General features: G+C 38.3%; 1 protein-coding gene, 1 non-coding gene and 1 pseudogene across 2 annotated transcripts in view; 1 reads left to right on the forward strand and 2 right to left on the reverse strand.

Annotated features, from left to right (window-relative positions):
* Positions 1–1305: 1305 nt before the first annotated feature.
* LOC134378895 (non-structural maintenance of chromosomes element 3 homolog) overlaps positions 1306–23568 on the reverse strand; it is a 39363-nt gene continuing 17100 nt past the window's right edge. The window contains exon 2 of the mRNA XM_063098203.1: positions 1306–2263. Within this exon, the coding sequence (XP_062954273.1) occupies positions 1412–2263 (852 nt within the window). The 3' untranslated portion in view covers positions 1306–1411. The remainder of the gene's footprint in view (positions 2264–23568) is intronic.
* On the reverse strand, positions 8297–8380 carry LOC134379371 (small nucleolar RNA MBII-202). Its single transcript, XR_010023770.1, has one exon. It is a non-coding gene; the product is annotated as a small nucleolar RNA MBII-202 (small nucleolar RNA).
* Positions 20806–20924, forward strand: LOC134379305 (5S ribosomal RNA; annotated as a pseudogene).

A 23568-nucleotide genomic window follows, 5' to 3' on the forward strand; every position in this document is an offset into this window, starting at 1 on the left:
TGGCGAGTTAGCATGAGCCATAACTCAAACCTGGTTTTTTAGACAACCTCAAAACACACCCACTTTTCACTATCTATAATGCTCTCTCAAAGCCTGGGGGAGACCTTCTAGCTTTCCTACTCTTATTGTTCTGTGAGGGCTGTACTCACCATACCCGTCATATTTTTCTATAAAACCATAAAATGGAGCCAGACTAGAAAAATACAGTCGTAACTTTTCAACCAGTAATTGCTCTTCTAGCAATGATTTAGAAGATAATTAAAGAAGAAGAGGAAAAAAAAAAAAAAAAAGCAGCTCCAGACCAAGGAGAATAAAAAAAGATTTTTAAAAAGTTTAAGGAACAAGTGCTGGCCCATGGCTCACTTGGGAGAGTGAGGTGCTGAGTCAAGGGTTAAGATCCCTTTACCGGCCATCTTTAGAAAAAAAAAATTTTTTTTAAGGAACAAAGAACTAAATCCTCCACACCAAGGACCATGCCAAGAACTATATAAATTTCCATACATAATTATCACACTAGCACACATAATATAGGCATCATCAGCCCATTTTACACATCAGGAAATGTCGGTACACAGGCTAAGGAACCTACCTCAACTCATATCTGAACCCAGGCAGTCTGATTCCCGAGCAGGCTTCGTTAATCACTTTGCCACTGTTTTATAAACTTTTCTGGGACCCACAGTGAGAGATTAGATTTTACATCATGATCCAATATACATACATACATATACGCACATATACACAAAGTAAAGCAACTTCTAAAACACACCACCTTAATAACATGTAGCAAAAACTTTTTTTAAAGATACTGGTTTTGAATTATAAAATTTTCTCATGTCCTACAATTTAATAAACTCTGCTTACCTGCTTCAAAATACAGTATTTATTATAACTACAGTAGCAAAAAAAGAAAAAAAATGGAAATAAGTCGTCAGCAACAGAGCTGAGTAATTGTGAATATAAAAAAATTATCTAGAGAAAATATATTATGTACATTATAAAGACTTTTATTTTTGCTCACAAACTGAAGTAGTCAAGAGACCAGATAATAGCTACTTTGCTTTTATTTTCCTGGCACCAAAGCAATTTACTCGTGTTCTTTCCTAAATATCTGTTCCAGATCATAGTACAGTTTTCCAGTTACTAAGCTAGCAAAAATTTTATACCAAAAAAGGTAAAACAAATCAAAACAAAATAAATGCTCTTCTAATCTGTTTATAAGTGAAAATTTGGAACCAAACAACTCACAATATTAAACAAACAAAACTCTGCCAACACATCCTAAAGCTACACACATTTAGGCGTTACAGAAATATGCTCCCTCCGTCCCTCCTATCCCTAATTCCTTCAGCACTGTGTCTTTGGGTCCCAGACCCTTGTCCCAGGAGTCCCTCTGAATCCATTTCAGATTTCAAGAGGATGGGGCTCGGCCACTAGGCCCAGGCGCAGGTCGGGCCCTCTTCTCCTCATCTGACAAAGCTTCACAGGCCTCGGGGTCTTGATTATGCACTTTGGCCACAAACTTGAGAACTTTCATTTTGCTGGTTTCTAGGTTGGTTCGCGGGCCCCACTGGAATTCACAGTCTACAGGATCAGTGTGGGGTATCCGCCGGGACTCCAGGTAACGCTGCTGCACAAAGTCTTCAGTAAGGAGTTTCTTTGGATCCCCCCAAATTAAGTGCTTCTTGGTGGGGTACACCCCCAACCGCCGCAGAAAGTCCCAGACTTCGGTCTCCTTGATAGTGTTGCCCTTCATAAAGATAAGCCCTAGAGCCATCCTCAGGAGGCCGGTGGTGGGTGTGCCCTGATCGCCCCTCACCTCGGCATCCTCCTCCACGGGTTCCAGGGCGTCCATCAGGATGTAGGGGTTGCTCTCGGGCTCAAGCTCCACCAGCTGGTACCCGAAGACGTACTGGAGGCGCTGGGCAGCCAGTCTGGGGAGGTCCGGGAAGAGGTCCTTGTAGTCTCCGACGACGTGCTTCATTACGTCGGTCCGCCTGACCGGGATCTTCTTCCGGTCCTTAACCAGCAAGAACTGCACCAGCTCGGCGGCCTTCAGCTCTAGCTGCTTCTGGGTCCTGGGACCCGCGGAGGGGGCGGCCTGCGACGCGGAGCCCAGGGCCTCCTGCGAGCCGCCCGGCCCGCGGGACGTGCTCGGGGCCTCCTCAGCGACGCCACCGCTTGGGACCCGGGGGACGCGGCCGGGGCTCCGTTCCTCGTCCTTCTCGGCCTGCGCGCTAGAGCGGCCCCGGCGCCTCCGTTTCTGCAACAGTCACCGGCGCCGGCTCGGTCTCCGGAGGACGCGCGGGCGGCCCGGCGCTCGCCCTTCACGGCAGCGGCAGCAGCGGGGACGGTAGGGCGAACCTATTTCGTTGCTTTTGAAAAACACTTCCTTTCCTGACTTTCTCTTTAACCCCAATTTTTCTTTATTTTGTTTAGCTTCTTCTGTTTGTTATCTGTAGATTTTATTTTATTTTTATTGGATATTATCCTTAATTTTCTCATCTACATATTTAACTATAAATTATCTTTAAAAACTTAAGTTCATTCCATATTTTTGTTCTCTCCCTGGAATGACAAAGACTTTTAGAAGCTTCAACTACCCACTAAACAATTCCTCTTACTCTTGCTATTGTTACCTATGCTGTCAATTCCACTTTTCTATTAAACACAAAATTTAGGAATTTTTTTTTTTTTTTTTTTTACTCAATAGAAAATTAATTTACTGACTCGTATGATCCGATATCTGTGCTTTATAATATTTTAAATATGGCATGTCTTCACTCTGGTTCCATTTTTCTGCGTGCCAAAATAAATCTTTAGCAATTCATTTGGAGTTTGGATCTCTCTTAGTCCTTGTATGGCTGAAAGTGGGGGTTTTTTTGTCCCCCACTTTTGATAGATTGTTTATTTATGTATAAAGTTTTAGGTTAGTAATAATTTTCTCTTACTATTTTTTCCACTGTCTTTTTGTGTCCATAGTGGCTGTTCAAAAATCGCTCTATACTGGGCAACCACTGGAGGATCTTCGGAAGGGAAATGATATATTTTAATTTCTATTTTAGGTAGATCTCTCTGGTAGCTTTTAAGAGGCTTTATTTGAGGATGGCGAGTTGAGCACCAGGTCAGTTAGGAAAAGTTTAGAATAGTCAAAGTAAAAGATGAGGTCCTCGATTAGGACAGAGAGTAAAGTTGGAGAAGAGAATATAAATTCATAAAGTATTAAAGAGGTGCAATGGAATGACCATAAGAATAAGAACAACACTGTTGATTGATTGGATATGGATGGCAAGGAATCGCAAAGGATGATTCCTAAGCTTTTAACATGGGCAGATGTGGATATCAACCAGCGGGTGATAGGAAATAAAGGAGGAGAGAAAAGATTAGAGGAAAAAACATGAGCTTGATTTTGGACCTACTGGGTTTGAGGTTTCTGCATTATATTCAAATGGAAATGTTCAGAAGACCATTGGGAAAATGGATGTGAAGCTCAGGAGAGAGCAGGAGAGAAGGGAAGGACAATTTGTCCATAAAGGCAGCATAAGCATGGAGACTGTAGCTGAAACTGCTATGTGGTTGAGTCCGGCCAGGCAGAGTGTGTGGAGTGATGAGTGTGGGGCTGAGGGCACAGCTCAGAGAAACAGTGATGCTTTAGGAGAAGGATGCTGGGTCCCTATCATTATGACCAGATCCAAAGCCTACACTGCTTGTTTTCCTGGATGACATCTGCCTTTCTGTCTTGTTCTGCCGATCAGATGGCAGCACAGAGCTTCATAGAGAGTGAGAGATATTTCCTAAGTTGTGATTGGAGCTTTCCAAGTCCCTTGGAGATTATGCCTTGTTGGGCCAAACACAACTCCACTGATCACCAGGGTTAAGTCCTAGAACTCTTGCTTTCATTAGAAGCAGGTCTCCTATAAATCTCAGGATTCCTTCTTCACACCTGACCTGCTTCCTTGTGTGTAAGTCAACATCATCAGCTAACGATACCACCACATTCACCTTCAGACAGCTAAATATCATATGATAGACTGGTGTATACCTGGAAATGTTGTGTTGAAATTTTATACACAGAATACATGTATATCAAATTATGTCACTGGCTTTAAACAAATATTTGTAAAAATACATTAGAAATGAGATATATCTTGAAGCTTGGTAATAAAGGCCCGAGTGATAAAACAACTTGATCAAAGCATATTGTTTCTCACACTTTACAACTTGGATTTGATTTACTTGTAGCCAGAGGAGAGAGGAGGTGACCAATGGCGTGGTCTGGTTTTGGTGGGTAATGAGTACAGCTAATTGTCCTCAAAATGCACAACCTTAAGCTGACTTTAAACATTTTATGTTGGAATTTAATAGATTTAAGGCTTTAGTTTTTTTTAAGGCAAATATCTGAGGTGGATCACAATGAGTGTCTCAATATGCTTAGTGTGTGTATTAGTCCGTTTCTGTTGCTTATAACAAAATACCCGAAACTGGGTGATTTATAAGAAAACATAATTTGCTTACAGTTTCTGAGGCTGGGAAGTCCAAAGTCCATCTGGTGGTGATGACAGTGACCCAGAGGTCTCACATTGCAAGATGGTGGAAGCAGAGAGAGCAGAGCAGAGAGTAACCTCCTCATTCACTCTCCTTTTAAAGCCCTCAGAACCATGCCCCTGACCACCACTTATAATCCATTCACTCCTGCCTGGTCCTACAATCCAATCACCACTTCAAGGCTCCACCTTTCAATTACCATAATAGGATTTCCCACCCTCTTAACAGTCACAGTGGAGGCTAAGTTTCTAATACATAAAACTTGGGGGATACAATTCAAGCTTCAGTGAGTTTTGGGGGGACACAATTTAGTCAACTACATTCCACCCCTGGCCCCCCAAACTCATGCCCTTTTTACATACAAATACACTCATTTCATCCCCAAAGGGGATGAGGCAAAGGTGAGAGGGTGGGGGCATCATATAAGGCCAAGGCACTTGATAGTTCAAAAAGGAGCAAAGGGTGCCATAAATGGGCCCTAAGCCAGAGACCACCAATGTAAGATTTAGCCTTATTCCGCACATTTTCATGGGGCATTTCTGTTGAGGACATTCACGGACATTGTGGTTAAGCCTCATTCAGTTGTCTCTGCAGGAGAATGACTTTTACACCATGCTTTTATGTTCAGTCACATAGTCAGGCCTTCCAGCGTGAGGGTCTGGGATGTCCTCATTCTGCAAAGACAAATTACTTCAACATCAGCATATCGTCTGTGCAGCCTGGGAATCTGCAGTGTAAACGGGGAAGAAAAAGTCCAAAACTTTGCTGATGATTGAAGATCATCTTCCTAAGACAAAGTTAATACATCGAGAAATGCAAAAGGCATGATTATGGTTTCTCTAAAAATGATGAAAAACATGCCATTGATTTTTGTTTAAATATCAAGTTCAGAAGTTTTCCGCAAAGTGCTATAGGAGACATTGTAAAATATGTGCATTTACAAAGTCTATTTCTTTCTCTTTTTTTTTTCCCCAGTGTTTTTGGATTAGACATGGAGCTAAAAACCTTATTTTAATTTTTTGAACTTTTGAGAAAGTGGGTTGTGACTTAACTAATAATATTTTAGTGTTACTGACATTTTAACCTAGTTTTAGATTATGGAGCATAAGATTAGAAACAATTACTCATAGACCATTTTTTACCAGATCATTTTGCTTTCTAGCCTTTCCTTGGGGTAATGCAGCTATATTTTCGACACCTACTGCACTGGGCTTTTAGAGCATTGCCCCCAGTTCTCCTGAAAGGAGGACAGGTCCCACTCTAGGAAACATGAATACTGATCCGCTCAGTATGAGAACAGTATATACGATGATAGGAAAAATTTTTTATGCTTTAGGAAAATGCTTTAGAAAAAACTGATTTTTCATTTGCTCTGCTCTGAGCTTGGAGAGTGCTTCAAGACTCCCATTCAAAGACTGTAGAGGGACCTTCTGCTCCTATTTTGAAAAGATTTATAGAAAAATGGAACATAAAAATCTCTTTGAATACATTTCTCTGCTATTGCTTATATTTATTTATTTTTCCTAAGCATATTATTAGCAGTTAATATCCCCCATGGGTTTGTTTTCTAATATATCAGAGCTGTGATACAGTATGCTGTTTCTGCCTTGGATATGTTGCTAAGAGATTTAATAATGGGTAAACAAACACAACATATGGTAATTCATTTCAAATTAAAAGTTTATTAAACTCTGGCTTGATGGCTTTCTGGCTATTTACAATTAAAGGAGCAAACCTTAGGGAAGGGGTGACCACGTGGTGTGCTCGTGGCTACAACGTTTCTATATGAAAAATGTGTTTATGATCTTGCACAAGCTGTCCCTCATTGATAGGCTCCATACTTAATCTGTTGAATCTATTACTGTCCTCAAATCATGAAAAAGTCACTTTAATGTTCACTTACAAGCACACACATGTATGCACGTGTGTATATGTGTATATGTGCATGTACACCCATGCACACATATAACCACACACACCGCAAAAGGCTCCCAATTTAACCCCATGGTTGATGTTTTAAGAGGTGGTCTGCCTTACAAATGGGTGGATGCCTGAGGTCCAAAAATATTTATGAAAGCTGGGAAGAAAAGGTCCATGATATAACTTTTGGGTTATTACTAACTTTTAGGCTGTTTTACTTTTTAGGGGGCAGACTAAGGAAATATTTTTTATACTTAACAATTTTTTTTGAATATGTCTACATCGCATGAACAATGGTGCCTGACAAGGTCTATGTATATGTTCTGTGATTCAGAATTCAGTTCAGAACAGTTTTTTTGTGCTACCATGAAGAGCAAATCATGCTGCTAAATGCTGTGAGATTATAAATCAAAACAACATCCAGTCCTTGACCTCCATAGGCTTACATGAGCCCATGCCTACTCCAACAGGAGATACCTGTATGTCCACATGTCCAATAGATGACGAGGGGACAACCCAGCACTCTGTTTACATAAAGGACCAGCAGGCCTCTGGGAAAAAATTCAAACTTGGAGAAAAAGTGAAGAGATGCAACTGGCTAAATAACAAAGATTTAGTTGTTAAGTGAGAAGGGCAGTTGTGGGCAATGTTTGTCTGCCCAGTTATTCCACAGTGGGATTCCCAGGGAGAGAGGGATGTGCGTGGCAACTCTCCCCAACTGCTAAAAGAGAGAATCATTTCACTGAAATTCTGTAAGACTGGAAAGTATATTAATACATTACAGCGCATACTACCCTGCAAGACAATGAGGCATAGCATGCACTTATACCATGTTCTATATACTACAACTCTACAATCCAGGGTGTTCTGGAGGCCACTGTGGGGCAGTAGACATGAGCAGAAATGAGTGCTTCATGGGCTCATGTGAAACATGCCTCTGTACTCCCAGAAATAAATGGCTGAGCTTCTGGAGGCTTTAGAAATGTGTCTGAACTGCTTTTTAATATAATTTCATTTTTAATCCTATATTGGCATGATCTGGGGAAATGTGTTTTAATTTCACAATTTTGTTCTGGCTTTAGAAGGATAGTTTGGAGTTCGAAAGGCAAGTGTAGATGGAAATTCTTTTGACTAAAAGGAAAGCTGAGGGCTAAGTTAAGAAGTTAGAATTTTACAAGGCATGTTTAAGGAAGTGTAAAAAATCACCGGACTTATACGTACTGGGATGGATTTGGGCAAGGAGAACTTGAAGGCAAGAAGTCCGTTAAGGAGGCCATTGCACTAACCCAGAAAAGCAATGGTAAGGGCCTGAGGTGGAGCTTGTACGGGATGCATTCAGGAGTCATGCTAAAGCTGATTCAACAGTTTTGGAAAGTGAATAGTTGTGTCATAATGAAAGACATGAAGATCATAGGCTAGAATATTTTTATCTCAGTATGCAAAAAAAAAAAAAAATAGTGTTGCCTTTATCAGAGATAAGGAACCCAAAGGAGCAGGTTTCAGATAAAAGTTAACCAGTTGGTTTTGGTGAAACTGAATTTAAAGTGCTGGAGAAATTAAGAAGACAATGACTAGCTTGGAGGTGAAAAAATAGATTTAAAGCTCAGGAGGGGCATATGTGTGTCTTCCTGTTAGGGGTGGACACTAAAGCCACAGGAATGAATGAGTTTACCGGTGAAGAAAAGAGTGGACCAAACTGTGGGAAAACTTTAATTTAAGGGCAGACGAAAGAAAAGGATAAAGGAAATTGCTAAGGAGCAATCTGAAAAAGCAGGAGAAGAAATAGGAGGTGCAGCATCATGGAGACCATGGAGTATACTTTAGAAGTTTACATTTTTTTTCTCAGTTGTCAGACGGAAAAGGGTTCAAATATACTTTCACCAAAGCAGTGCAACCATTCCAGAAAATTCCATCATTTGACTGGAAGTACACATTGTCAGGGGTATAGATATTGGAGGAGGCCAGGCTCTCTCTTTTAGAGCTTTCTCATCAATTCTTATAATATAAACACTATCAAGTATAAGAGGAAACAAATCGCCACTATTGATTATTGCATTATGTACCACATTTGTGGAAATTAACTGATGTTAGGTGAGCTTTTCAGTATAAAAACAGACCACCCAAACCTAGCTAGCATTAAAAAAATGTTGTTACATTCAATTCTGAAAAAAGCCTATTCATACTTAAGTTTGTCTATTTCTGTCATTGAACAAACCTAATAACACAATGCTTCTTAGCCTTGCTGCACCATTAGAATCTTCTGTGGAGCTTTTAGCAGATACTGATGCCCGGGCTCTGCCCCAGACCAAGTGAATCAAATTCTCTGTAGGCAGGGCATGGACATTAATATTCTTAAAAAACTTCTCCCAGTGATTCCAAGTTGTGAAACACCATGTGAAGCTGTTGAGTGCTTTGAAATTTCTTGAAACAGAGCAAGGTGATTTCTACCTTAGGGTATTCTTCCATGCTGTTCAATCCATCTGGAAAAGCCTTTAACAGCCACTAAGTTTTTGTCCTTCCTAACCCAGGTTAAAATTTCCTTCTCAAAGAGGCCTCCATGGCCCTCTTCAATGCTCTTTCACTTTACAGTAATTATACACTCATCTGTGTGTCTCCCATCTAGAATATAAGCCTCACAAGGGTAGGAAGCAGGTCTACTTGTTCCACCCCTGTGCCTGATACATATCAATGGCTCAAGAAAGATTTGCCAAATCATTGAGTAGATTAATATATTCTTTAGACAGAAAGCAATCAAGCAGACAGCTTATTTATTTTTATTTTTTAAGTAACATACAGTAAAAATAACTTTTCTTGGGTGTACGGTTCTACCAAATTTAGCACATATATAGATTTGTATAACCAGAAAAAAGAACCATTCCATCATTCCTGAAAAATTCCTTTGTGTTATCTTTGTGTAGATACAGTCTTCCTCCCTGTCCCCTGCCCTTCATCCTATGCCCTGGCACTTTACTGATCTATTTATCATCACTATAGCTTTGTCTTTTCAAAATTGTCATACAGTATGTAACCTTCTGTTGAGACTGGCTTCTTTCAGTCAACATAACACCCTTGAGATTCATCTGTGTTTTATGTATCAACAGTTCATACCTATTCATTGCTGAGTAGAATTCCACTACCTGGATGTACCACAGTTTATCTGTTCACTTTGGATTGTTTCCATTTTTGGCAATTATGAGTAAAGTTGCTACAAGTTTTTGTGTGAACATAGTATTTATTTCTCTAGGATACATACTTAAGAGTGCAGTTGCTGAATTGTATAGTATGTGTATACTTAACTTTATCAGAAACTACCTAACTGTTTTACAGAGTGGCTGTACCATTTTGCTCTTCTGCCAGCAATGCATAAGAGTTTCAGTTGTTCCGCATCCTTGTCAGCACTTGTTGTTAGCAGTTTTTTTAAAAGTTTTAAAGTATAGTCTGTGTGTAGTGGTATATCATGAAATCAATTTGTGTTTATTTAATGGTTAATGTTATTAAACATCTTCATTTGTACTTAGTTGCTATCAATATATCCTCTTTGGTGAAGTTTCCATTCAAATCTTTTACTCAATTTTTAACTGGGTTGTTTTCTTACTGTTGAGTTACGAGGGTTCATATAAATTATGGATACAAATCCTTTCTAGGATATGTGATTTGCGAGTTCTTTCTCCCTGTCTTTGGTTTGCCTTTTTATTTTCTTAACGGTGTCTTTCACAGAGCTAAAGTTTTGAATTCTGGTTAAATGCAATTTATCAATTTTTAAAGTGGATTGTACTTTTGATGTCATCTCTCTCAACTCTTTGCTTGACCCCAATTCACAAGATTTTACCATATGTTTTCATCTGAAAGTTTTATAGTTTTAATTTTTGTTTAGATTGCTGCTATATTTGGAGTTAGTTTTTTAATGGAGTATGAAGTTAATGTTGAAGATGTTTTTTGTTTTTGCATGTGAATGTCCAGTTGTTCCAACAGTAATTATTGAAAAGACTGTTCTTTCACTGTTGAATTGCCATTGTACTTTTGTAAAAATTCAATCGGCCATACATGTGTGGTTCTAATTCAGTGACTTATTAGATGGCCTGGTGAGAGGACTCTGCCCAGCACACACTATGTCCAACATACACCATGAAGTAGGAAGAATGGAGGGCAAATTAGTTAGCAGCAGTGAGAGCAGTAGAGGCACAGATGGAGAGTAGCTGATGGCCCAGGGACAGGCACGCATGGAGAGATGGTCGCCAGAACTTAGTTGGTGTGCCTAGTCATTAAGAGACCTACTCTGTGGCTGTGGGAGCTCGAGCATCTGTGGCCAGTTTTAGCCAAGTCTCCGCATCATATCCCCTGAAGTCCTTAGGCCATCCTTCCCACATGTGTAAGATAAAGAAAGCAAGTTTTTCTCAGGCACTGTTAATTATCCCAGACCATAGAGATATGATACCTATTTTTAGTTAATGATTTGTCAGTCAGTTACCCTGGAAGTTTCCAGTGGAAGAATCAAGAATCTCATATTTGAAAATAGTACTCAAGACTTTGCTGTAGACAGTTGCAGCTGAGTTTGGGGACAGACTGTTCCAAATAATTTCATGTTGTGTATATCTCTCATCACTTTCAGATAGCTTTTAAGGACTGAGCACTTCTATAAAATATATCCAAGATTTTAAGAGTTTGGAATGGCCACTTCAGAATCACCATGTGGTGAAACATTGAGACATTTTTTTAGATTTTAACTATGACATTTGTTCTTTTGGATTTTTTTTTTTTTTCTAAACAGCATAAGTGGATCTGAGTCCTTCATCTGAGTGCAAAATTGAGCCTCAGGGAACCACAGTATGTTTCAAAGTGATTAATCTGCATAAAAAGCTAATTACCTGCAATTTTAAAATGCCTTTATTTAAGATATGGAAATGCATCAAAATACTGTGTCACAGAAATGCTTCCAATTATTTTAAAATAATTTAAATCTTTTCAAAGTCATCAATTGGTCAGCAAATTCCTTTTTTCTTTTTCTTTCTTTTGTTCAGAGCAATGAAGTTGTCACCTTGTAACTTTATTTACAAACTGAATAAGACTTCCAATAGCTACGACATTAAATTCCCCAAATTGGGGCTTAGCTGGGGAAAATTCCACACAGATGTTAATTGGAGATATAGTAAGTATTGTACTGTTAATGGGTTTCTTTTAAGACATTATTATAATCTGTTTTAATCTATGGCGTATTTTGTGATGTTCTTCAGCATCCATCACAGTTAATGACAACTATGGGTTTTTCGTTTGATCCACTTCAATCTCAAGTCATTTCTAAAAACTGCTGGAATTGAAAAAGCTTTAAACAGTCACACAGGTCTTTCATTGTAAATTAGCTTTGACAGGACTACGATGCAGAGTCCTGCCCAGCTCCAAAGTGATGCTAGATGACAGCCCCTCACTGCTCCGGGAGCAAAGGGACATTGGAAAGAATTGTTCTTCTACATCTCACAGCTTGTCATTTCCTCTGCAGGGCAGCCCCTGACCCCTCTGAGAGACCCTGACACCCATAAGGGAAGCGTTCCCACTGATGTAAAGGAAGTGGAGAAGCAGTTTAACACTAAGAAGGAAGGGAAGAGGGTGTGTCAGAAAGATCTGGGATGGAGGGACGCGAGGGGCTTAAAATGTTTCCAGCAGGCTAGAATCCTTGCTGCATTGTTTCCTTGGGCAAGTAAACACCAAAGATCTGTTTATCTGGAAGGGTTCAAAACGTTAGGGGGGTTTTAAGCTACCTTTTTAAAATTTCTTTTTTTCTTAAGTGAGAGCAACAATGAATGTGTCACATGTGAATGATCAAAATAAAAGTTTGAGGAAAAGGTACAACTACATGCTCTCTGCCCTATTCCTATGTGCTGGTGCAGAGGCATGTTTCTAATTACAGGGTGTGTGTGACTAGATCAACAGCATCAGATGACAGCTTGTATTTTCAGGACATTCCACACCCTCAGCGTTTTATTTAGTCTCGCATATTCATCACAGTTAATTATTCCTCTGCACTTGTGCTATTGAACGGTGCAGTAAGGAAACAGGACGGGCCTTTGGGTTGTACTGTCACTGAGTTTGGTTTGCCATTCTTTTCCAGTGAATAGACATAGACGACTGCAAAAGTCCTCAAATTATTAATATTTCAGGAGCTTCTAATAAAGTCAGTTTTCAAAGTACTTCTTTTCCTTTTGAAACACTTGAAAACCTTTCTAAGAATACACACTTTTCTGAATGTACTCTTTAAAGCAGGAGCAATAAAGACTTACTTTCTCTCCACATCCCCCAAACCTATTGTGTGTGTATGTGTGTGTTTGTGTGTGTGTGTGTGTGTGTGTTTTCTAGGGTGCTTCAAAAAGTTCACAGAAAAACAGAATTAAAAGCTAAGAGTCTTTCCATGAACGTTTTGAAGTAACCTTGTGTGTATTCCTTAATCTATTGCTGTGAACATGTCAACAAGAGAAAGCATGCTGTGTGCATTCAGCAATCACTCATAATAATGTACGATCTGTGAACAAATTACTATTTTTCTTTGGCCAGTTTCTCTCATTTAACCTGTGGATACTCAGTGCCTTTGAAGTAGACAAACGTCCTTGCAAAATGATAGTGCAGAAGAAGATATTGATGACAATAATATTGTAGTTCTTGACTGAATATGATCCACTGCAGTTGACCCGACAGGTTAGGAATATTGGAGAACTTCTCAATAGCCCCAGGAGCAGTGCTGGAGGAGGAAAGAGCTACTGTGGAGCTATGACAAGACACACTCATCTTTGGCCCCAGTATTCAATCTGGGCATTCCCAGAAGTACCCATAGCTCAATACACATAGTCTGGATAAGGTGGAAATAAGGGACGGTAGGGATAAAATGTACTTTTAGTCTATTTTTAGTAATATGTGAATTATGATGAAAGAAATCATGACTGGCTGGTGAGAATTTGCTCTTCAGACATGACAGAGTAGCAGCCTATCCAACTTGGCTTTACAATGGCTCCAGTTTATATTTTTGGTTTCTATTGTAGGCTCTTTCTGCAAGTCCACAGCAGGTAGCATCTCCTTTGGTTCAGTACTGACCTCAAACTGAGGAAGCTAGAAGTGGGAATGAAAAATAAATAAAATTGCGAGACCTCACATGAATAAATGTGCTCCTTAACTCTTTCTAAACACGAGGCTGGCTTTGGATACTTGAATGGTGTGACTGAGTTCTCCCTTCTCCAGTATCCTACTTGTAAGTAGGCAATTGACTTTGTTCAGTGTGGAAGTAATTGAAATCAAAATTGGCAGAAATGGACAGTATTTTTATCCATAATTGCCCACAAAATCTAATTAGATGAGCCATACGGAATAGGAAATAGGAAATTCAAATTAGAAAAACAGGATTTTGAGTAAAATGGTTAAAGTTGGTGTCCTTTGGCATGAGGTAGGAGAAAAATCAGTCTATTTTAAAATTGTAATCATTTTCTTAGATATATAAGTCTGTTCTTGAATGCTGATACCTTGGCAATGATGCATATAAATAGTTCATGTTCTGCAGCACTGGTACATGACACACGGTCCTTGAATATTTTGCATTAGTAGAAGACAGAAGTTTGGCCCACCTTTATTTGCAAAGCCATAGCCATTTTTTAGATTATTTGCTGTAACTTGTTAAATGAGCACCATACTGTAACTATTTCATCATAATCTTGAGCATTTATTTATTTATTTATTGCGACCGGTAAGGGGATCGTAACCCTTGGTTGGGTGTTGCCCGCACCGCGCTCAGCCTGTGAGCGCACTGGCCATCCCTATATAGGGTCCAAACCCGCGGCCTCAGTGCTCCCAGCGCCGCACTCATCCGAGTGAGCCACGGGGTCGGCCCAATCGTGAGCATTTATAATTTTGTAAGTTTGAAGTTTCAGTGACAATACGTGGCAGTGCATTGGATGTGCTTAGGAATAAGTGTATAGGAGGCATAATACGAGTCTCAAAGATGTCAGTGGCTCCTCTGATATAGTTGAGAGAAAAAGATTATGGAAACATAATTTAGTGAAAATCAACACCAAACCCTAAAAAGCACAAATATTTCTCTTTACATTTTATTCACCTTCTCTCTCTCCAGATTCTTATTATTTTGTTTCTCTGTAATTAGGTTGGCATATTGTCTTTGTTAGCAAGTGCATCTTCATCAGCATTAAAATTAAATTAATTACACAAACACACACACACATGCACTCACACACACAGGTAAAACTTCCTAAGGGCAATTATTTGAAAGATGTAATCATCCTCTTAAAACACTGTGGCATTTTCTTCTTGAACCGTAACTAATAGTATCTCCATGTACCTTCTCCTAGGTTTTTAATAAAACATCTTTTCCCCACCTTTTTCATACTTACAGATCAGGTGTCATGTGTGTGACTAATTTCTATGAAATAAAGTTTTTGTCAAGTGTGGTGAACTAGTTGTTGGGAAAACCAAGAATTCATTATTTTCACCCTCTTTTTCTGCACAATCCACGTCACATTCGATAAGACCAATAGTTGTTGGATATGTAGTTTGCAAATGTTTTCTGCCAGTCTGTAGTTTGCCTTTCATCGTCTTAACAGGGTCTTTCACAGAGCAAAGATTTTTAATTATAATCAAGTCCAATTTATCAATTTCTCTTTGTATGGATCATGCTCTGGATGCCAAGTCCAAGAACTTCATGCCTAGTTCCAGATTTCTTTCTACTCTTTTTGTTCTAAAAGCTAATGCATTCCAAATTATTTTTTATGTAAGGAGTGATGTTTAGATAATTTTTTTCCAATAAATGTGTAGTGGTTTCAACATCATTTGTTGAAAAGGCTGTCTTTGTTCCACTGAATTACTTTTGTAGCTTTCTTAGAAATCAGTGCTTGGGCATGATTTTGTGGACTTCTTTCTGGCTTCTTTGTTCTCTTCTATACCACACAGGCTTGATTACTATAGCTACATACAGTAAACCCTAATATCAGGTAGGTTAATTTCTCCCATTTATTTTTCTTTTTCAAGCTTGCTTTATCTATTCTAAGATCTGTGCCTTTTCATATAAATTTTAGAATAAGTTTGTCTGTGACTACAAAAAAAAATGCTAGGGTATTGATAGGACTTACATTAAATTTATAATACAATTTGGGAGAAGTGACATCTTTACTATGTTTGGTCTTCCAGTCCATGAACATGGTATGTGACTCTAGTTACTTAAGTCTTGTACTATTTCTTTCAACAACATCTGATTCTGAGCACAAAGATCCCATACTTGTTTTGTTAAGCTTATACCTAAGTATTTTATTTTCTCTGGAACAATTTGAAAATGCTATAGTGTTATTTTGTATCTTGCAGCCGTGCTCAAGTCACTAATTGGTTCTATGAAATTTGGGGGTAGATTTCTTAAAAATTATTATGTAGGCAATCATGTCATCTGCAAAGAGCAATAGTTTTATTTTTTTTACATTCCAAGCCGTATGCTTTTTATTTCCTTTTCGTGCCTTATGCTGAATAGCAGCAGGGAAAATAGACGTCCATATTTTACTTCTGACCTTTGGAACAAGCATTCAGTCTTTCACCATTATATGTGATAATGACTGTCAGCTTTTCAGAGATGTTTTTTATCTAGTTGAGGTAATTACCCTCTATTTCTGTTATCACAAATGAGTTCTGACTTTTGTCAAATTTTGTTTTGTGTGGATACATATGATCATATGATTTATCTTCTTTAGACTATTCATATGGTGGGTTTTGAACAATGAAACCATCTTGTGTACCTAAAATAAATCTCACTTGGTCATAGTGTATAATTATTTTCATACATTGTTGAAAATAATTTGTTAATATTTTGTTGAAGATGTTTGCATCTAATCTGCTGGGAGATAATGGTCTGTAGTTTGTTATTCATGTCTTCTCTTTGGTTTTGGTGTCAGGGTTATAAAGTCCTCATAAATGAGTTAGGAAGTGATCTCTTCTCTATGTTTTAAAAGATGGTGTAAGGGATACTGCAAAAGCATTATTAAGGGGGAAATTTATTGCATTAAATGCTCACCTCAGAAGAATGGAAAGATGGCAAGTGAACAACCTAACACTTCACCTTAAAGATCTAGAAAAACAAGAACAATCCAAACCTAAAGTTAGCAGACGGAAAGAAATCATTAAGATCAGAGCAGAGCTTAATGAATTTGAAACCCAAAAAACAATACAAAAGATCAATGAATCAAAAAGTTGGTTTTTTGAAAAGATAAATAAAATTGACAAACCATTAGCATGCCTAACATTAAAAAAGAAGAGAGAAGATTCAAATAACAAAAATTAGTAATGAAAAAGGTGATATTACAACTGATTCATCTGAAATACAAGGAATCATTCGAGACTACTACAAACAACTATACGCCAACAAGTTTGAAAATCCAGAGGAAATGGATAAATTTCTGGACACACACAAGCTCCCAAAACTGAGCCATGAAGACGTAGAAAATCTGAACAGACCAATAACAATAAAGGAGATTGAAGCTGTTATCAGAAGGCTCCCAACAAAGAAAAGCCCAGGACCAGATGGATTCACAGCAGAATTTTACCAAACATTCAAAGAGGAATTGACACCGATTCTTTACAAACTATTCCAAAAGATTGAAACAGACGCAAATCTCCCAAACTCATTCTATGAAGCAAACATCATGCAGATACCAAAACCAGGTAAAGATACAACCAAAAAAGAAAACTACAGGCCAATATCCTTGATGAATATAGATGCAAAAATCCTCACTAAAATACTAGCAAACAGAATACAGCAACATATACGTAAAATTATTCACCACGATCAAGTGGGATTCATCCCAGGGATGCAAGTTTGGTTCAACATATGCAAATCAGTAAATGTGATACACCATATTAATAAAATCAAACACAAGGACCATATGATCATCTCTATAGATGCTGAAAAAGCATTTCATAAAATTCAACACTCATTCATGACAAAGACCCTCTATAAGTTAGGTATAGACAGAAAGTATCTCAACATAATTAAAGCCATATATGATAAACCCACTGCCAATATCATCCTGAATGGGGAAAAGCTGAAAGCTTTTCCTTTAAGAACAGGAACTAGACAAGGATGCCCACTCTCAGCACTCCTATTCAACATAGTATTGGAAGTACTAGCCAGAGCAATCAGAGAAGAGAAGGAAATAAAGGGCATCCAGATTGGAAAAGATGAAGTCAAACTGTCCCTGTTTGCAGATGACATGATCCTATATATCGAACAGCCTAAAGCCTCTACAAAAAAACTCTTGGAGGTGATATATGACTTCAGCACTGTAACAGGATACAAAATCAACACACAAAACTCAGTAGCATTTCTATTCTCCAATAGTGAACATGCAGAACGAGAAATCAAGAAAGCCTGCCCATTTACAATAGCCACCAAAAAAATAAAATACTTAGGAAGTGAGTTAACCAAGGAGGTGAAAAATCTGTATAATGAGAACTACAAACCACTGCTGAGAGAAATTAGAGAGGATACAAGAAGATGGAAAGATATCCCATGGTATTGGATTGGAAGAATCAACATAGTGAAAATGTCCATACTACCCAAAGTGATATACAAATTTAATGCAATCCTCATCAAAATTCCAATGACATTTTTCTCAGAAATGGAAAGAACTATCCAGACATTTATATAGAATAAGAAAAGACCACGCATAGCCAAAGCAACGCTGAGCAAAAAAAATAAAGCTGGAGGCATAACACTACCTGACTTTAAACTATACTACAAAGCTATAATAACCAAAACAGTATGGTACTGGCATAAAAACAGACACACTGATCAGTGGAATAGAATAGAGAATCCAGAAATCAACCCACACACCTACAGCCATCTGATCTTTGACAAAGGCACCAAGCGTATACACTGGGGAAGAGACTGCCTCTTTAGCAAATGGTGCTGGGAGAACTGGATATCAATATACAGGAGAATGAAAGTAGACCCATACCTTTCACCATACACTAAAGTCAACTCAAAATGGATTAAAGAATTAAATATAAACCCTGAAATAATAAAACTTCTTAAAGAAAACATAGGAGAGACACTTCAGGAAATAGGACTGGACAGAGACGTCATGAATACAACCTCAAAAGCAAGGGAAACCAAAGAAGAAATAAACAAATGGGATTATATCAAACTAAAGAGCTTCTGCACAGCAAAAGAAACAATTAACAGAGTTAAAAGACAACCAACAGAGTGGGAGAAAATATTTGCAAAATATACATCTGACAAAGGATTAATATCCAGAATATACAAGGAACTCAAACAACTTTACAAGGAAAAAAAAGCAACCCAATTAAAAAATGGGCAAAAGAGCTAAGCAGGCATTTCTCTAAGGAAGATATACAAATGGCCAACAGACATATGAAAAAATGCTCAACATCACTCAGCATCTGGGAAATGCAAATCAAAACTACACTGAGATACCATCTCACCCCAGTTAGGATGGCTAAAATCCAAAAGACTCTGAATGATAAATGCTGGCGAGGTTGTGGAGAAAAAGGAACTCTCATACATTGTTGGTGGGACTGCAAAATGGTGCAGCCTCTATGGAAAATGGTATGGAGGTTCCTCAAACAATTGCAGATAGATCTACCATATGACCCAGCTATCCCACTGTTGGGAATATACCCAGAGGAATGGAAATTATCAAGTCGAAGGTATACCTGTTCCCCAATGTTCATTGCAGCACTCTTTACAATAGCCAAGAGTTGGAACCAGCCCAAATGTCCATCATCAGATGAGTGGATATGGAAAATGTGGTATATCTACACAATGGAATACTGCTCAGCTATAAAAACGAATGAAATACTGCCATTTGCAACAACATGGATGGACCTTGAGAGAATTATATTAAGTCAAATGAGTCAGGCACAAAAAGAGAAATACCACATGTTCTCACTTATTGGTGGGAGCTAAAAATAAATAAATAAATTCACTCACACACACATACAAAAACTGGGGGCAGGGGGGAAGAAGACATAACAACTACAATTACTTGAAGTTGATACTACAAGCAAACAGAAAGGACATTGTTGGGAGGGAGGGGGAGAGGGAGGAGGGAGGGAGGTTTCGGTAATGGGCCACAATAATCAACCACATTGTATATCAACAAAATAAAATTAAGAAAAAAATAAAAATAATAAAATAAATAAATAAATAAAGGATGGTGTAGGATTCTTCATTCTCTTGTAAATGTTTGGTAGGATTGTCTAGGGAAGCTATCTGTGCCTGAGATTTTAAAATTACAAATTCAATTTATTTAATGGTTATAGAACTATTCGGATTATTTTATCTCAGTTGAGTGTTTGTAGTTTGTAGTATTTGAGGAATTGATTCATTTCTTTTTAGGTAGTTGAAGGTATGAGCATAAAGTTGTTCAAGTTATTCCTTTATTTCATTTTTCAATGGCTGCAGTACCTGCAATGATATCCCATTTTATTTCTGATATTGGTGAGCTGTATCTTCCCTCTCTTTGTCTTTGTCAGTCTTGCTAGAGGTTTATCAACATTACTGATTTTTTGAAGAACCAGCCTTTTGTTTTATGGATGTTCTTTATTGTTTTTCTGTTTTCAGTCTCCTTGGTTTCTGAGTTTTTCACTGCTATTTTCTTTCTCCTACTTGCTTCAGATTTATTTTGCTCTATTTCTAGGTTCTTGAGGAGAGATCTTAGGTTGTTGATTTTTTTTTTCTGATGTAAGCATTTAGTGCTAAACTTTTCCTGTCAGCATTGCTTGAGCTGCATCCTACTAACGTTGATATGCTGCATTTTCATTTTATCCAGTTCTGTATCTATTTTTATTTTTTTTTTTGAGACTTCCTCTTTGACATACAGATTATTTGGAAGTGCATTATTTAATTTCCAAGGGTATAAAGGTTTCCTGTTGTCTTTCTGTTATTAACTGCTGGTTAGATTTCATTATGAGAAAATATATTCTGCATAATTTCAATTCTTTCAAATTTGGTGAGCTTTGGTCCAGGATATGATATTTGTGAATGGTCCATGGGCACTTACAAAAATGCATACTGAGCTGCTGTTGGGTCAAGTGCTTTACATATATATGTAGGGGTGCATGTGTGTTTGGTGTGTTTGTGTGTGTATCTCAATTAAATTCTGGTTGTTGATTGTGCCATTCAGATCATTGATATCTTTTCTGATTTTCTAATAGTTCTATCATTTGATGAGAGCAGACGGTTGAAATTCTTAGCTGCAATTGGAAATTTTTCTGTTCTCCTGTTAGCTCTGTCACTTTTCATTTCAAGCATTTTTGAGGCTGTGATGTTTGGGCATAAAAAGTATTTACGTCTACGGCCATACCACCCTGAACACGCCCAATCTCATCTGATCTCAGAAGCTAAGCAGGGTCGGGCCTGGTTAGTACTTGGATGGGAGACCGCCTGGGAATAAAAAGTATTTAAGATTGTTATGTCTTACTGGTAGATTGAAATTTATTCATTATGTAAGATTTTCTCTATTTGGTAATTTTCTTTGCTCTCAAATCCATTTTATCTGATATTAATATAGCCATTCCTGCTTCTTAAATGTTAATATTGGCATGGTATAGCTTTTTCCATTTTTAAAACTTTTAATCTTCTTATACCATTGCATTAGAAGTATGTTTCTTTTAAATAATATACAGTTCAGTCATGCGTTTTATTTTAATTCACTCGCCAATATCTGCTTTTTAATTGAAAGGGACCATTGACATTTAAGGTAAGCACTGAAATATTAGGGCGTAAGCCAGCCGTTTTAATATTTGTTTTCTCATTGTTTCCTCTGCTTCTCATTCCCCTCTTCCAGTTTACTTGCTTCTCTGTGCATTATTTGAACAGCTTTTAAGATTCCGTCTTGATTTATTTACAGTTATTGGGCATATCTAGAGTAGTTTTCATAACGGTTGCTCTGGGTGTAACTATAGGCGTGTGTGACTTCTCAGTTTCCTGGTGTCACTATTTTCTGGAGTAACACATGGTGTTATAATCTTTGTTCCAATCATCAAATATAATTTATAAAACTCCTGAGGGAAAGGATTGTATGTCATATATGCTACATTTGATGCTCTTTCTGGTTTTTTTTTCTTCCAGATGCTCCAAGATTCCTTCTTTTACCAGTTTCTTTCTATTTGAGAAAATTTCTCTAGCCATTCTTTAAGAATAGATCTGCTAGTGACAAATTCTTTTAGTTTTCTTTCATCTGAGAATGCATTTTTCCCTTCACTGCTGAAGGATGGTCATTGGGCATAGAATTTGTGGTCAACAATTTTTTTTCTTTCATCACTTGAAAAATGTTGTGCCGTTTGGGTCTGCATGACTCAGGGCTCCCACGGGGTCCTGCTGGTAATGCTGGAGGGGACAGAGTTTCCCCAGTCTGGGCCACCTGGTGTCTCTCGGTGGGGGAAGGCAGTCTCCGGCCCCAGGATGTTAAGAGGCTTCCTAGGTCAGACACCAGTGGTGGGATCTCCCCGCTGGTGGGACTGGGCCAAATGGTGTCTCTAGGTGGGGGCGGGATGGATGTCTCAAGCAGCAGTGAGGAAGACTGCTTCCCCTGGATGCTTGCTTCAGTGTGGATTCTGGGCTATTCTCCTCACATGTGCTGTGGGACCCACCTGGTGTTGTCTGTGCAAACTTCCCTTCCAGAGAGGGTTGAATGAGCCTGCCTGGACTACTGCCTGCTGACAGGAGGAGGTTGAGAGATGCTGGGTGAGAGTGGCTTTCTTCTGCTGAGTAGGGTGAGGGTGAAGTGTTAGATGCCCTGCCCTGCACTGTGGCCCCAGTTCTGAGATCTCTAATCACCTTTTCTACCTATTCACACCTTTTGGAATTCTCCTTTGGCTGCCTCTTGCATTAGTTCCAGGGTTCACAGTTGTACTTAGTGGGGAGGACAAGGGAGAAATGAGTTTATGCCATCTTTTCCGAGCTGGAAATCCTCCCATTCTTTTATGTTTGTTTGTTTTTTGTTTTTACTTAGGTCTCTGCAGCATTTAAAGTTTGTTAAGCATTTCATTTGGGGCTTGAGGAATATGAAAGTAGAAATAAAATTAATTGCGGTAAAATGTCGGTAACATAAAGTTTACCATTTTAACCGTTTTTAAGTGCACAGTTCAGTTGCATTAAATACCTCCACGTGGTTGTGCAACCATCACCACCACCCATCTCCAGAACTTTTTTTGTCTGGCACAACTGAAACTCTACATTAAACAACTCCCCACAGCCCCCTCCCCTAGTCCCTGGTAACCTCCGTTCTGCACTCTGTCTCTATGAATTTGCCTACTGTGGATACCTTGCATAAATGGAATCAAACAGTATTTGGCTTCTTTCACTTAAATAATGTCTTCAAGAAAAGAGTTACAATTTAAATAGTAAATTTTATTACTCACTGCAGTGTTTTAAACAGTTTTGTGGTAAAAAGTTTAAAGTTAGTAGCTAACTTGAGACTTTAAAAGCTGTAAAGCCTGGTATGAGCTCAACAAAGTTAGCTCACACTGTTATTTTCTGCCGAGTTTTATTATTCATTTTTTCTTCTCTATAGCATGAATAGCTGAAGGTCTGCAGGTAGGTCTCTGAGTCATAGTTCTGTTTTTGTTCCTTTGTGCCAACTAGTTTCACTCTAATATCATCTGCCTGCAGCCCTAATCTTTGTCTTCCTATTGGAAATGTTCAACAGAGGATCACCAGAGGGAACTCCGAAGAGTGCAAATTTAGTGGCTGAGTAGAACCTGAATAGGAGAGTCAGGGGGGCTTAAATTCAGATATTGACTCTGTCATTTAATGTCTTTTGTCAAGTTTTCTAATCTCAGAGTCTTTGTTTCTTCACCTATAAAAAGAAGAGATGACAGACCCTTCTTGAGTATTAGTAATACTTTATGTAAAGTGTCATAAACATAGTAGGTGCTTGCAAAATCATCCCTGCATTATTGAGTTGATTTCCATAAAGTTAGACAAAATCCACTTAATTGTGGTAGTGGGCAATGACTCCCTCTATCCCTCTCTGTAATTTTCTCTTAGCAATAGAGACTTCCTATTGGATAAAATAATTCATTATTCCAAATAGCTTTGGATGTTCTAAG

This window comes from Cynocephalus volans, chromosome 5 (assembly GCF_027409185.1).
Source record: "Cynocephalus volans isolate mCynVol1 chromosome 5, mCynVol1.pri, whole genome shotgun sequence".
NCBI classification, from domain to species: Eukaryota; Metazoa; Chordata; class Mammalia; order Dermoptera; family Cynocephalidae; genus Cynocephalus; species Cynocephalus volans.